Source organism: Caretta caretta, chromosome 17 (assembly GCF_965140235.1).
Source record: "Caretta caretta isolate rCarCar2 chromosome 17, rCarCar1.hap1, whole genome shotgun sequence".
In the NCBI taxonomy this organism is placed as follows: Eukaryota; Metazoa; Chordata; order Testudines; family Cheloniidae; genus Caretta; species Caretta caretta.
Window position 1 is genome coordinate 3,268,897 of NC_134222.1, and position 14,834 is coordinate 3,283,730.

A 14,834-nucleotide genomic window follows, 5' to 3' on the forward strand; every position below is an offset into this window, starting at 1 on the left:
TGACGACACGTACCCAGAACCACCCGCGACAATGTTTTAGCCCCATCAGAGCGCTCCATTGTGACTGCTCTGGACAGCACTCTCAGATGCCCGATTGTTTGCCATTGCTCTGACGCTGGGAGGGGCGCTTACAGGGTTGGCTTCAGGGAGCTAAAATCAACAAAGGGGGTGGCTTTACATCAAGGAGTATTTCAGGCAGGACTTCACAGAGGGTTCCAATAAGAAATGGTGCACCTAAGTTATTGTCCTTATTGGAGCAAGAAGGTTAGCCTGGCCTCTGATTGATACATGGCTAGATTTACCTCGCTGCACCTTGACTGCAGTGTGATCTAGAAGAATGAGTCCCCTAGACAGGGGAGGGGGGGGAAGCAAATGAGTACAAAACAAATCTGGTCTATTTCTTGTTTTGACCCACTCCATCTATCTTTTACATCTTTGGCTGGCAGCAGACGGACTGCATGCCATCCACATCTCATGACTGCTCGGCAGAAGATGGTACAGCACGACTGCTAGCAGTCCGTATCGCCTGCCCGCTCACCATAAGACGGTTCAATAGGACTGACTGCAGGACTAAAGAGAATGACCTGGTCAAGTCACTCCAAATTTAGTCCCTGTGCCCATGTCTGCCCAGGCGCTCCTGATCGACCTCACAGAGGCGACCAGGAGCACCTCAGACATGACGATGACGGCTACCAGTCGTACTGTACCGTCTGCTGCCACAAGGCAAGGGGTTGCTGCTACTGTGTAGCAATGCCGTACCGCGTCTGCCAGCACCCAGGAGACATAGGGTGACGGTTACCTGAGCGGGCTCCATGCTTGCCATGGTATGGCGTCTGCACAGGTAACTCAGGAAAAAAGGCGCGAAATGATTGTCTGCCCTTGCTTTCACGGGGGGAGGGAGGGAACGGGAGGCTGACGATATGTACCCAGAACCACCCGCGACAATGTTTTAGCCCCATCAGGCATTGGGATCTCAACCCAGAATTCCAATGGGCAGCGGAGACTGCGGGAACTGTGGGATAGCTACCCACAGTGCAACGCTCCGGAAGTCGACGCTTGCCTCGGTACTGTGGAAGCGCTCCGCCGAGTTAATGCACTTAATGCACTTAGAGCATTTACTGTGGGGACACACACACTCGAATTTATAAAACCGATTTCTAAAAAACCGACTTCTATAAATTCGACCTTATTCCGTAGTGTAGACATACCCATAGGTGCCACAAGAACTCCTTTTCTTTCTGTTAAAAAGTGTTATCAAGTCTTTGGCTGAACTTTATTAAACTGCAGTTTAACACGTTGTCGGATGGTGTCAGTTTAAACCTGGATATGAGAGTAAACAAGGTCAGGTAAGGGGGGAAATTGACATCAAGTTTTTGTTGTTATGTGGAGAAATATTAAATGAGATTCCCACAGATGTCACCTACATTTACCTCCTGCCAACCTCCACAGCCCTAACTGACCTGATTTCATTGGTTGGATTTATCATGGTAAATCATCATAAATAGACCTTGGATCACTGCAGATCATCCCTTTTAGCAGAACATACATGAATTATCCGTTATTCAAGGCATCTTCTCAACTGGAGTCTGATGATGTTGAACAGGATCCAATTAAATATAAACAGGTGCACCAAAATAACCTGGAGCATTTTAACTTCAACTGTCAAGAGCAAGGACAGTCTCAGTAAGGACTGGCACATAACTCACCCCAATAGGTTGAGATATTAAGGGGATTTTGGCCAGTCCTGTCGCAAATTGTCCAGCCTCCCATATCTAGGCATAAAAGTTAGGGGACGGGATGGCAGCTTGCATTCTGAATTCCCCTCCCTTTTTTCAGGATAAGGTTCAGCCTGAGCTGCTCTTGAGCAATTTAAGCTATAACTTCCTTAATTTGTTTGTAATCCTCCCACTAAAATTCAGGGCAGGTTTTAGAAAACCTTTGGCTGCCTGTGCTAAGCTCCCACTAACTTCACAGGGGCTCTCTGTGCTCCTCTGAGTTCAGAATTGTGTTCGGATCTCTTTGTCATGAGACTTTCTGGTGCAGTGTATGCCGGGTAGTTGTAAACGCTTCAGTCCCAGGATATTAGAGAGACAAGGTATGGGTGAGGTAATATCTTTTCTGGGCTCAACTTCTGTTGGTGAGAAAGACAAGCTTTGGAGCCACACAGAACTCTTCTTCCGGTCTGGGAAAGGTACTTCTAGTGTTACATGAAAATGCAAGGTGGAACAGATTGGTTAGGATAAGTAGAAGCACATATTGTGAGGGACCATTCAAGGCAGAGTGGCCTGTTATCACCTCTACAAAAAGAGGTGGTTAGTAGGTTACAGATTTGGTAATAAGCCATAAATCCAGTGTCTCTGTTCAGTTCATGATTTTGTGTCTAGCAGAATGATGAATTTAAGCTCTTTACTCTGCTAAACACTTTACCTTGAATGGTCCCTTACTAGGATTGCCAATTTTGGTTGAACATATTCCTGGAGGTTTCATCGGGACATAATCTTTCATTAAAGGCTCCAGGACAATCTTGGAGGGGTGGCAACTCTATCCCTTACATAGTAGTTTTCAACCTGTGATCCACAGACCCCGCAGACTGTCTAAGATTCCCAGAGGGGTCAGCACCTGCATTTGAAATTGTTTGGGGGTCCGCAAATGGAAAAAAAAAAGGTTGAAAGCCACAGCCTTACAATATGTGTTAACTACTTGTGCGAAACAATCTGTTCCACCTGGCATTTTTTGTGTGGAGTACCTTTCCCAGACCTGAAGAAGAGCTCCAAAGCTTGTCTCTCTCACCAGCAGATGCTGGACCCGTAGAAGATATTGCCTCACCCATTTTGTCTCTCTGGTGTAGTATATGTCATTTTTTAAAGCGCTGCTTCTACTGGTCCCCTGGGGCAGGACCCCCCGCCGTGTCTTAATTTTAGTGGCCTGATGAGGTATTTGCGTCCTGCTGAAGTTAACGTGCGGCACCTTGTGTCTAGAATAGGTTTCTCATTGGTAATGGGGTTTTATTCAGTCCTTGCCTTTCTGTGACTTGCCTGCAGTTTGCTCTTGCTGCCTCTGTGTGGCTTACGCTGCACGTTGAGTCACCTCTCTGTCTTTATTCCAGCAGTCAGGCCGCTAATTAAGTGCACAGGCCGGCCCTTCGGTGCATAATATTGTAATGAGGTAGGAGGGCTTGGGCTAGCCTAGCCACCGCTGTCTTAACATGAGCAGCAGACACTGTTCCTGGTGTCAGGAACTAGGAAGAAGCTGACTCCTTCCTTTGGATCTGACTGGCACATACACACTGAAAAGCAGATGGGGGAGGTCCGCTTCTGATGCGGTGCATGAGCAGGGCGTGGGGACGCTAGAGAATCTCGGAGAGGAATCACCGGAGTTTGCTGAAGATGGGTAACCAGCCGGGGAGACCGGAGGAGCTGGAGCAAGGTCTGTGTGTACTCGGGAGGCTGCTTGTATTAGCTCTGCGTTGTTGTTCTCTGTGTTTCTCTCTGCTTTTGCCGCACACGCTTAGTTCGTGCTCTAGATATTTAACTGCACAGTCCGATTGAGCAGAAAGGAGAGGCGGCTGTCCTGTAATGCTGCTCTTTCGGAATGTTCCCAATATGCTGGAGATAGTACAGTTGTTTACCTTGCGACTAGGAAGTGCCATTCATTGTTGGTACATACCTGAAATCACAACGCCCTCCTTACATGAGGATTTCGAAAGAAACCCTTTGCTCCTTTGAGTAAAGAGCCTGACGGATTATCAGTCCACGTAGTCTACATGATGCAGCTAAAAAGTTGTAATGTATATCTCTTGATGTACAACATATCAGGATCTGCAGGGTGAGCCTCTGCCATTCATTGTTTATGGCCTGAGGCCTTAGGTTTTCCAGGCCTTTAGAATTTAAAATAATGCCTTTGTGAAGAGTCTCTCTCTTTCCATTGTCTCTCTGAAGCAGTGCTTTGCATATTAAGCACTTGAACGTTTTATGGAAGGTGGGGTCTAATGGCAGGTACATTTCATTCCCCACTGCAAGCGTATATGGCTATACTGACAGGTTTCAGAGGAACAGCCGTGTTAGTCTGTATTCGCAAAAAGAAAAGGAGTACTTGTGGCACCTTAGAGACTAACCAATTTATTTGAGCATGAGCTTTCGTGAGCTACATCTGATGAAGTGAGCTGTAGCTCACGAAAGCTCATGCTCAAATAAATTGGTTAGTCTCTAAGGTGCCACAGGTACTCCTTTTCTTATGGCTATACTGTGTGTTAAAACAAGCTGGTAATCTGCCTTTATTGCCCTAATGGCTGCCCTCTGGTTCACCCTGCTTGCCTCTGTGACACCTAGTGAGGGGAGAACAGTGGGCTCTCTTCGTCCCTAGCTAAGGGACTGTTTGAGTTTAGGACCTTCGAAGGTGCAGAGAGATCACTCAGCAGATAATTTACTAGCATTCTGCTTCTTCTCACTGTTGTCATGGGGAGTTTATTCCCAAAATTCTATCAAGACCGTTTTGGGAAAAGACTCTTGATAAACCAATGGTATAAGTGCAAAGCAGGCCTGTAGCTAGCCATTTGAAATGTAAACACCATGTAGTTGATCTGGGGTGGGGTGTGGTGATGGAATCAACACTTCTCATTGCCACCTGTTGGAACATGTGATCTTCCAAGATAGATCTCAGAGCAGCAGCCATGTTAGTCTGTATCCGCAAAAAGAACAAGAGTACTTGTGGTACCTTAGAGACTAACAAATTTAGATCTGTCATTGGATGTTAGCACTGCAGTGGTAGAACTCGCTAGCAGTGTGTTAATAACCAGCTTAATGAAGAAAATAGTCCACCAATAGTCAGTCACCAGAAGAAATGCTGCCCCAGGGAAAAGGAAAGTCTCACTGAAGCTAAATGTGTGTTATTCTCATTGCGGGCGGGGGGGAGCTGATATTACAAAGTCAAAGGGGTGGGTGGGAGACAGGGCTCCCATAGCTCAAAATCAGAATTCCAGGAAACGGACTCAAATTTTCAAAGAAATTTACGGAATTTGAATGCCTAGCTGACATTAAAATGAATCAGTAATGAGCATCTAAATCCCCTTGATGGCTTTGAAACTCTCAGCCTTAGTTTCAAGCCATGCTGTAAGGTTTTTGTGTTGAGGGGACAGGGTTACAACCCCATTGTCCTCAGCAAGATTAAAATCCATTCTTGCAATGTATATGGGATTGGGTCTTGTTTTAACCCTGTTCTGGGGGCGAGGGATAGCTCAGTGGTTTGAGCATTGGCCTGCTAAACCCAGGGTTGTGAGTTCAATCCTTGAGGGGGCTATGTAGGGATCTAGGGCAAAAATTGGGGATTGGCCCTGCTTTGAGCAGCGGGTTGGACTAGATGACCTCCCAAGGTTCCTTCCAACCCTGATATTCTATGCTTTGCAGGATAACAGCATGACTGAGGAATACAGTTAAATGGTCACCTTGATGGGGGGCTAACACTGGCCATGAGAACCTAAATTTCAAGCATGAGAGGTAGATGAAAGCTTTGCTTCCGATATCTCTTGCTTGTTGATGAGACCCAGGGATTCAGAAGCTTTACTCTTTGTCACTTCACCATAAATGCCAGTATGTGGTGGCTTTGTTTCTGTTTGAATGGAGATTGGGGCAAATTTTGCTCTCATTTTCAGAAGTCTGAATCCTCAATTACTCCAGATTTACACTGGTGTACCAGAGCAGAATTTGGCCTACCCGAGTCCTGTCCTTGCTGTGGCTGAAACGCTGCAGGCTTATACAATCCTGTGTAAACATAGGTTTCAAAGTAGCAGCCATGTTAGTCTGTATTCGCAAAAAGAAAAGGAGTACTTGTGGCACCTTAGAGACTAACAAATTTATTTGAGCATAAGCTTTCTCACTTCCGAAAGCTTATGCTCAGATACATTTGTTAGTCTCTAAGGTGCCACAAGTACTCCTTTTCTTTTTGTGTAAACATAGTTATTGAGGTCCGTTTCCCTGGTTGGCGTGGCCAAGAATTATTCTGCTGACAACTTTATGGACACTGCCTAGGGCAGGTTTGATGTGTGGCTTTCCTAGGTAAGATAGCCAGTGATACCTAAGGGGCAGATTTTTAAAGATATTTCTATTGGTTTAAATGGGAGTTAGGGGCCTAAATTACTTTAAAAATCTGGCCTTAAATGCTTCCAGTATGCTTTGGATCAGAGCGGAGTTCTAAATAAAATCCATGGCCACACATATCCAGGAAGCCCACGTTTAAATATGTTTGCTGCTAATTCAGTTTGAGCTGTAGTGTGCACAGAGCCTAGGGGAGAAGGGAAGCCCAGGTACACCAACACATGTTAAATGCCATGCTGGGGTTAACCAAATCCTACAATACACTTCCTGCTGTGTCCAAGTGGGAGTGAAATGCTGTGAGACAGGGATGTGGAGCTTTGTCTAGCACTGCTCTAGCATGTCAGTAAGGAATGCATCCGATGAAGTGAGCTGAAGCTCATGAAAGCTTATGCTCAAATAAATGTGTTGGTCTCTAAGGTGCCACAAGTCCTCCTTTTCTTTTTGCGAATACAGACTAACACGGCTGCTACTCTGAAACCAGTAAGGATCTAGCTAGCCTCAGAAACAATCATAAAAAGCCATGCCAAGTGCAGCAGCATCTGACTTCAGGGCCTGGCGGGTTCCATTTGAACAACTCTGGCCATCTCCCCTGACTGACACGGGTTGCAATGTAAAGGATGGCAGCAATTGTGATCATTCCAGGCTGTTGGCTGGGTGTCAGTGCTGTCAGGAAGCAGGAGGGAAATCCTCTTTACCAGGTAAAAAAGTTGGGAGCAGCCAAGATTACATAGGGGATCTGAGAGAGGCACTAACTAGCTGAGGAGGATATTTGGGAGGCTGGAAGTGGTAGAGGAGAAGAGATGCCAGGGAGGATGAGTTTTCATAAAGGGTATGTCTACACTGCACACTCCTTATGGCAGCATTTAGAGTACATACGCTGCATGCCTTCAGACCGATGTAAATAGCAATGTAGAGACATGCCTGAACCATTTGTGCATGTACCCTACACCGTTCTCTGCACTCCTTGTCTATGCTGTTGTTTTTACCAGTGTGCTGTCCTGCTTCCTCCCCTATTGCTGGAGCCTTTCCCCACTGCCTGCCCCCAGCCAGAGCCTTTCGCTGCCACATGTATCTATGCACTACAGTGTGGATGCAGCCCACTTTTCACTGCGGCATGTAGCTACACTTATCCTACTCCCTGCCGCTTGTGGTGTTGCAGTGTAGACATACCTAAAGTGATCTGTTGTTTGGTGTCTAAGGCCCAGTCTACACTTGAAAATTAAGTTGGTATAACTAAGTCACTCAGTAGTGTGAAAAGCATTCCCCTGAGCCACATGGATAGCACAGCATTCACTCGGACTCCTCCCAAGCTTGTCTACGTTCTGCCAAGGTCATTAGTGTATCAAACCCAGGGACAAGGACATTCCTTTGCAATATACTAGACCCCACACACTTTTCATCCTCCCAAATTCCACAGTCCTTTTTAATCTCTTGGACCATAATTTGAAATATGTTTACACTCGTAGGCTTTATCTACACTGGACTTTTGTTGGTAAAACTTGTCGTTCAGGGATGTGAAAAAAACCATACCCCCAACAACAAAAGTTTTATCGATGAAAAGCACCAGTGTGAACAGCGCTTTGTTGGCGGGAGAGCTCTCCTAGAGTGAAGAGCCCTATAGAAATGCAGAGATATTGTTCGCTATTCAGCAGAATTAGTTCTCCAAGTGCCAGGTCAGGCCCAGAGCCAGTGGAAAACATTACATGTGATGATATTGTGTAAAATGAGGCCACATCACATAGGAAATAGTTGGAGATCTTCATAGGAATTGTGTGGAGGAGTACAAGACCATGCCATCTTATGGTATGTAGCAAGGGGAACCACTCAGATATCCACTTTGGATTACCAATAGCTACTTATATGCAGTGCTGTAGCTGTATTGGTCCCAGGGTATGAGAGAGACAAGGTAGGTGTGGTAATATTTTTTTGGACCAGCTTCTGGTGGTGAGAGACACAAGCTTTGGATCTATACAGAGGTCTTCAGATCTGTGCTTGTCTCTCTCCTTAGCTGGTTAGGCAGCCTGGATTTCTAAGCAAGCATTCTGCAGTCTTTGAAGATATCAATGAACACAGTGTGAGATTGTGTTTTCTGTTTATCCTCTTCAAATTTGCAAACTTGATGATTAAAATCATTGGGAGTAGGTGGAAATAATGGCTTGAAAACAGCAGGGTTCAGCAGAAATGATAATATCTCTATTTGGAAAGAGGTGACCAGTGAGGTTATCCAGGGGTTAGAGGTTTTCTTTGTTGGGATTTTGCTCATTGTTTAATTGGCTTGAATGAGAATACCAAATGTAAGAGAATACTCTTGGGTAGCATTGCTGTACCCTTTTAAACATCCGCTCCGTCCCACCCCAGAGTTGGCTACATTTCATGGTGGAGGAAGGGATTCCTCTGTGTATGTGTAGTTCATAAAGCATTTGGGATCTTTCAAGATAAAAGGCACTATAGAAATATGATTTAATTATGGTGATTAACTTCATTTTAATGTATTTCTTGCTTTCTATCATCTTCAGAGTCCTCCTCCAAGTCCCTGTTTCCTCTGCTTCTCCCACATTCCCCTTGTTAATACTGGAAGCCTTTTATTTGAGCTCTGTGATGTGTCGGCATATCACCTCTGCCAAATAAGAGCCCAAGAGAACAGATTAATTTGAAAGGGGAGTGGGGAGCAACCAAATTAATGACTCTTGACTAGTAGTTTGTATGCAAATAAATACCAACTGTAAGCTGCATCCTCCAGGGGTTCAAATGGTGAGTCTTAGACCTTCTGTTCGCCAGTAGAGCCAGCAAACCACAACTCGTGGTGGACAGATTCATTCTTTAGTCACCTCTTCCTCACATGAGCTGCTTGTGCCTGTGTAATAATCTGAAGAGTAGTAACAAACTACTGATTAAACCAGCCCTGTACAACTTTATTTGCCTCAGGAGAGTAATTTTTATTTCTATTTTAATTTGCCCTATCTTTTGAGGCCAGCTGATGCCAACCATGATGGTATATTTTTGTGATGTGACCACAGTTGCACTAGAACTGGACTCATCACTAAATCATTCCACAGAGGCTGACAGATGTCAAATGGCAACAGTCACTTTTGGTCTGTAGGCCAGCTGATAGTCTCTCTAGGCTGTATTCATTCCAGGAATCTGTGTCCTAGGTTGGGGTGGCCCTTTAGCCACTCCAGTGACTAATTAGCTGCCTCCCAAGTGATGTGTTTGAGGCCAGGGTTCAAGTGATAACCTGCAGGTCAACAAGAACCAGATTTGTAAAGGTATTTAGGGGCCTGCCTCCCATGGAAATCAATGGGACGTAGGTGCTTAAATGTCTTTAAAAATCCAGCCCGGGGAAGAGACTGCAAGGGCCCCAGAGTCAGGGGAAAGGAGCTATAAGGGGGCTGTCCACACCAGTGGGATGGAAGTCCTGACTGGTGATAGCTGGTGTGTGGGCAGGGGCAGAAGCCTGTTGAAGGGCCTTTAGGAAGGGGCAGGCAGCAGGATATGTTTTATGCTTTCTGACTGGTTTTGGACAATTTTGGTTTTGAAAAATAAACTCATCCCTGGAGAAAGGGACTGAAATTTTGTGTGCTTGGGAGCTTTATTTGACTTGACTCATCAGCTTGTGCTATGGCTAAAGGGCTCTGTAGCTTGTGTCTGAACCATCCAGTCTCCCAGTGCTGGTGTTACGTTAGTATCCGTTAAGAATTAATAGAATGGATATAGTATAACAGTAAATGTAAAAGCCAGTCTGCCTCTCGGGGGGTTGACTAGATTCATTATGTCCTGACAGTGATGGAGGGGAAGGAAAGCAGCACTGGATGGCAAAGTGATGAGCTTTTCTGCATTGGCACTGGCAGAATGTTAAATATTGCTGCTGACTTAGTGGGGCGGGAAAGAGAAGACTAACTCCATTTTGTTCAGGTTCTATTTGGCTCCTCAAGGCCTTATGGTTAGGAAATTACTTGTGGAGACCGTAGCATGGCTAGGAACTCCATCTTGGGGCTGGTCTACACTACCGCTTAAGTCAATGTAACATATATTGTTCAGGGGTGTGAAAACAACACCCCCTGAGCGACGTAAGTTGTATCGACTTAAAACATTGTCCACACCACGCTATGTCCCGCCAACATAGCTCCCGCCTCTTGTGGAGGTGGAGTAATTATGCTGATGGGAAAAGTGCTCTCCCATCCAGCACAGCACATCTTCACCAGACATGCTGCATCGATGTGGCTGTGCCGATGTAGCAGAGTAGTGTAAACTTGCCCTTGGTCCATCCCTTCTGAAAGATCCTCCTATGGGACTTCCATCAAATAGCAGCACAGGATGTGTCCTTGTAGCTTTGCCAAAGGGAGTCTCACTGATAGAGCTGCTGCTGCCTCAGTTGCATTAAAATGGATGTATCTTGATCTGTTCAATTTAGCTTCATTGATTCTTCCTCTTGTACATTAAATCAGTCTTTATAAGATCTCCCTTTGAAAGATAGCTTTAAGAGTTGCTGGGGCAAATTGAGGCCAAGTGTAAGAAGGTACCTCTCTGTTGACTCTATTGGTGTTGCACCTGCTTATATCAGATCTGAATTTGGTCTCTTGTATGTTACTCACAAGCTGGCAGCAGCAGGTAAGCATGTCTTTTGATCTTCCAACTTTCTTTCCTTGCAGGTTAACTCAAGCCTCCAGGATGATAAAAGATGGTCCTTGGTCACAATGCTGGCTAATCCAGACTTTCCACACATCTTAATAGACCAGCTTTCCTTTCTTCCCTGATTATGAACTCCGTGCATATGCCTAGATAGCTCTCAAAAAGTGCCCTCTATTATTTTCAGTGCAATGGCAGGGCATATATTGCTTCTCTATGACCCCATGGTCTGAATGTCCTTCAAAGGATAGATGTTGAACTTACCAAGGTAGCTTCTTTGGCTGAGTGCTCCATCCCCCTGCGTGGGACGATCTATGACTATCACTGTGACTATTCCTATGAGCTCATAAGGTTTCAACTGAGCTACAATTTTCTATCCTTGTAATCAGCATTAATTACATTACATTGACCTGATCAGCAGGAGGTTTAGCCAATGGTAATATGCAGAAATAAAAGAAGTAAGTCTTGGGGACAGACATGTTCTGATGATGGAAAATGTGTCGTTGGGAAAACAAAGATTAATGTGGGCTGCAGGGTCCTGTGCTGAGTGTGACTTGTTCAGGTAAGTGCTATCTGTGACAACTTGGGTATATACTCCTCTCTTCTAGCAAAAGGAAAAGGAGTACTTGTGGCACCTTAGAGACTAACATTTATTTGAGCATAAGCTTTCGTGAGCTACAGCTCACTTCATTGGATGCATTCAGTGGAAAATACGGTGGGGAGATTTATATACACAGGGAACATGAAACGATGGGTGTTACCATACACATTGTAACCAGAGTGATCAGGTAAGGTGAGCTATTACCAGTTACTAGCTGAATGCTTAAGTGGCTTTGGTCTCTGTATTTTGAATTGAATTTGCCCAGATGCTAGGAAAAAGTGCTGGAGAACAGGCTGAGTAAATACATCCTTGTCTTCTGATATTGCTGAGCTCCCAAGTGTTGGACCTAAGTGTTAAAGATCATGGGTGAAATCCCACTGAAGTCCATTGGAGTTACTCACTATGGGCATGGCTACACTAGAAACTTCCAAAGTGCGAGTGTGGTCATGTGCAAGCGCTGGGAGAAAGCTCTCCCAGCGCTCCTGGTAATCCACTTCCACGAGGGGATTAGCTCAGAGCGCAGGGAGCATGGCTCCCAGCGCTCGGAGCCTGTCCACACTAGCGCTTTAAAGCGCTCAGACTTGCTGCGCCCCGGGGGATGATTTTTCACTCCCCTCAGCCAGCAAGTTAGAGAGCTATAAAACGTAAGTGTAGACAAGCCCAAAATGGTAACTGTAGTTCTTTGAGAGAGTTGCCTGTGCATGTTCACCCTCCCACTTCTGTCTCAGCTTTCTTACAGGACTCTTGAGTTTAGCAGAATAAACTGAGGTGGTGGGGCTATGTGGTCCTTTTACAACCTTGGCTCTAAATGTTTGGTGCCAAGAGGTGTTTTTTGTAGCCCCACAGGCTCTGTTTTCCAGAAGCATTCTGATACTCAGCACCAGTAGGAGTGCATTTCATAAGTATGACTAGACAGAGAAGAACCATGGTTACCCTGGTAAGTAACCAGGGTAACAGGGCATTTCCTGTACCCTCCCAACAATCAGTGTTTGAATACACTGGCTCCCTCCCCTGGCTAGTGAGGACAGCTCCCCTGCACCGCAGTACAGAATGCTTCCCCTGAGGTGGGCCAGCAAGCTGCCTTAATAGTAATAGCTGAGCAAAGAAGCTTGCTGGGAGAATCCCATGCTGGATTTTCCAGCCCCTAAAGGGTTTGGGCACTTTGGTGGTGTAACATTTACATTGAAGGTGTAGTAATTCTTTACAATGCCACGTAATTAAGCCTGATGCAATCGCTTCTTTAGGAGCTGGTCCTCCAAGGGTGTGGATAATGATCTGTTGGCAATGGGCTGGATCGCTACAGGACAAGGAAGGAAAGGACGTTTTAAAAATAAGTCCCAGTAATTGTTTTCACAGTCAAGAAAGCAAATGCAAGTGTCTCTTGCTGTAAAGTGGGTGCTTGGGCCCAGTGCTCACGTGGGACAGCACCAGCTCAGTGGGATGCTTTACTAATCCAAATTAATTGAGGCACAAAACAGCCTGCAAATGTAATGGGATTGGGAAGACCCTGTGCACAACCAGTTCCTGTAGTGAATGGGGTTCATCCCTCTATGGCGACTGGGTTGGGTATTAGCTCAGCAGCACCACTTTGCAGGAAGCGTTATGTCCCTTACATTTGTCTGTCCATAGCAAGAATAAAACAGCTTCTAAATGCATCGTGTGAAGCCAGACTGCTTCCTTTCCTGATTTGGGGTGAATCATGTGAGACTTTCTCCCTAGTGAAGAGAGGTTTTCAAATCTGCTCCACCATCCAGAATTCTGGTCTAAAACAGTCCAGGGATCACTTGCTGCTAGTGATAATGCTGTTATTAGATCATCACTCTGAACAGTTACCGGGCAGTATCCCCTCCTCCTTTTCCCCTTGCCTCAGGTGGAATAAATGCTGCAGAAGTTTGGGTGTATAGATTTTAACATGTTTAAACAAAGGTAGCTGAAAGTTTAAAGCTGAAGTTTTAGCTCAGCCTGGCATAGTGTGGGGCAAGCTCTGCACAAAGAGCCCATTCACAGCCCCACCAAGGCAGCAGACATCAGACCAGAAGTACCTCCTGGTTTGTATGTTGGCCTCCCACAAACAGCTGTGACCATGCACCTCACTGCTCACCTGACTCTCTGTCTGTTGTTCCTCTCCTGGACGAGGGGCACAGTTCTTCCAATGCATGTCCAGCCCATAGGCGTCTCCTGAGTGCAAGCTGACAATTCTGAGACTTAAGATGGGAAGGGAAATACTCACTAGGAATGTGTGAGTGCTTATCTCCCACAGGCTGCGAAACACTGCTTTTATGTCACATCACTGAGACTGAGGAAGAGACAGCATGATAGAAGCAGATATCCTCTCACCCTCTGCAGCTCTCACCTCCTCTACACAGGGCTTCTTTGAGGCTCTTTGACTGGGGAAAACCTTTGATTGGTCTTTTAATTATTAACTGTTTTTTTGTTTTTTTTTTAAACCAAGCAGTTGAAGTTCTTCCTCCTTTGAAGTGGGCAACCCTTTATAGGTAACATTCTTATTGCACTGTGGAGCATTCTTTCTATTTTCCTTCTGCCCTCTTCCCTGCCATACCCTCATCTGGACAGCAGTGCTCCTCACCTATGCAAGGGGTTGAACTTGTGTGTAATTTTTGTGCTCTCAATCCAGTTCCCAGTGGACTGGTGTGCAAGCCACAAAACCCACCTTCACAATATATACTAATTGGCCCCCTTGTTGGCATCTTCAGCAGAGAGGTAAAGGTATGGGTGGTCACGGAGTCTGAACTCCCTTTTCCACCTCTAGAGATGGTCCCTTTAGCCAGTATAGAGGCATATTAGAGGTGTACTGTGGATGAAGTATATGCTACTGCTGTCCATGTTCTGGTCATCAAAGGATTTCAATATGCAGGGCTGTCAACTGTGTTAATTTAGTGCTTATGTTTCATCAGCACTAAATTAACACAGTACTTACAGAACAGAAAAAAGAGTAGTCCCTTTCTATATCACACAGCATTTGGGTTCTTAATGGCCGTTAGGGCTTCAGGGACATGCACCATCTGTGGAGATTTCAGAGTCTCTGTGTATTGTTCCTGTCAAGAGGTGGATAAATCCCCACATTCCAATCCTATAAACTAGCCTCTTCTAATGAGCCATGCTGAGAATGGGCCATCTTTTCTCTTTTCCAGGCATTGGTTTCACAAACTTCCAGTGGATGTTTGGCTTGTCTCCTAGTTGCTAACTTTAACCATAAACTAACACTAGGCTTGGCAGGATTTCTTTTTTTTTCTTATTGTTTCAATGGATAATATTGATGTTTATTTTCAAGCATTTTTTTCTATTTTTATCTATTTAATTTTTCACAGTTGTGCAAAATTATTGGGGGTGGAGGGTCAATATAACATGTCAAAATATACAAAGTAAATAGCCTTAAATCAAATTCTAAATTGCAGCATTTTTCATTCTTTGCTGGTCTGTAAATGCAGCTTATTGATGAATTTATTTATTTTTTGTCTGTGTGTGGTGAAATCACCAGTTACTGACATTTACTGATA

General features: G+C 45.1%; 1 protein-coding gene across 10 annotated transcripts in view; it reads left to right on the forward strand.

The window, feature by feature from the left end:
* Positions 1-14,834, forward strand: part of SPECC1 (sperm antigen with calponin homology and coiled-coil domains 1) — a 177,473-nt gene that overhangs the window by 67,903 nt on the left and 94,736 nt on the right. The window contains exon 1 of one of the 10 annotated variants that reach the window (XM_048823633.2): positions 3,116-3,426. The exons of the other annotated variants lie outside the window; for them this stretch is intronic. Within the exon in view, the coding sequence (XP_048679590.2) occupies positions 3,387-3,426 (40 nt within the window). The 5' untranslated portion in view covers positions 3,116-3,386. Of the gene's footprint in view, positions 1-3,115; positions 3,427-14,834 lie in introns of those variants that run through there. 10 annotated transcript variants of the gene reach the window in all.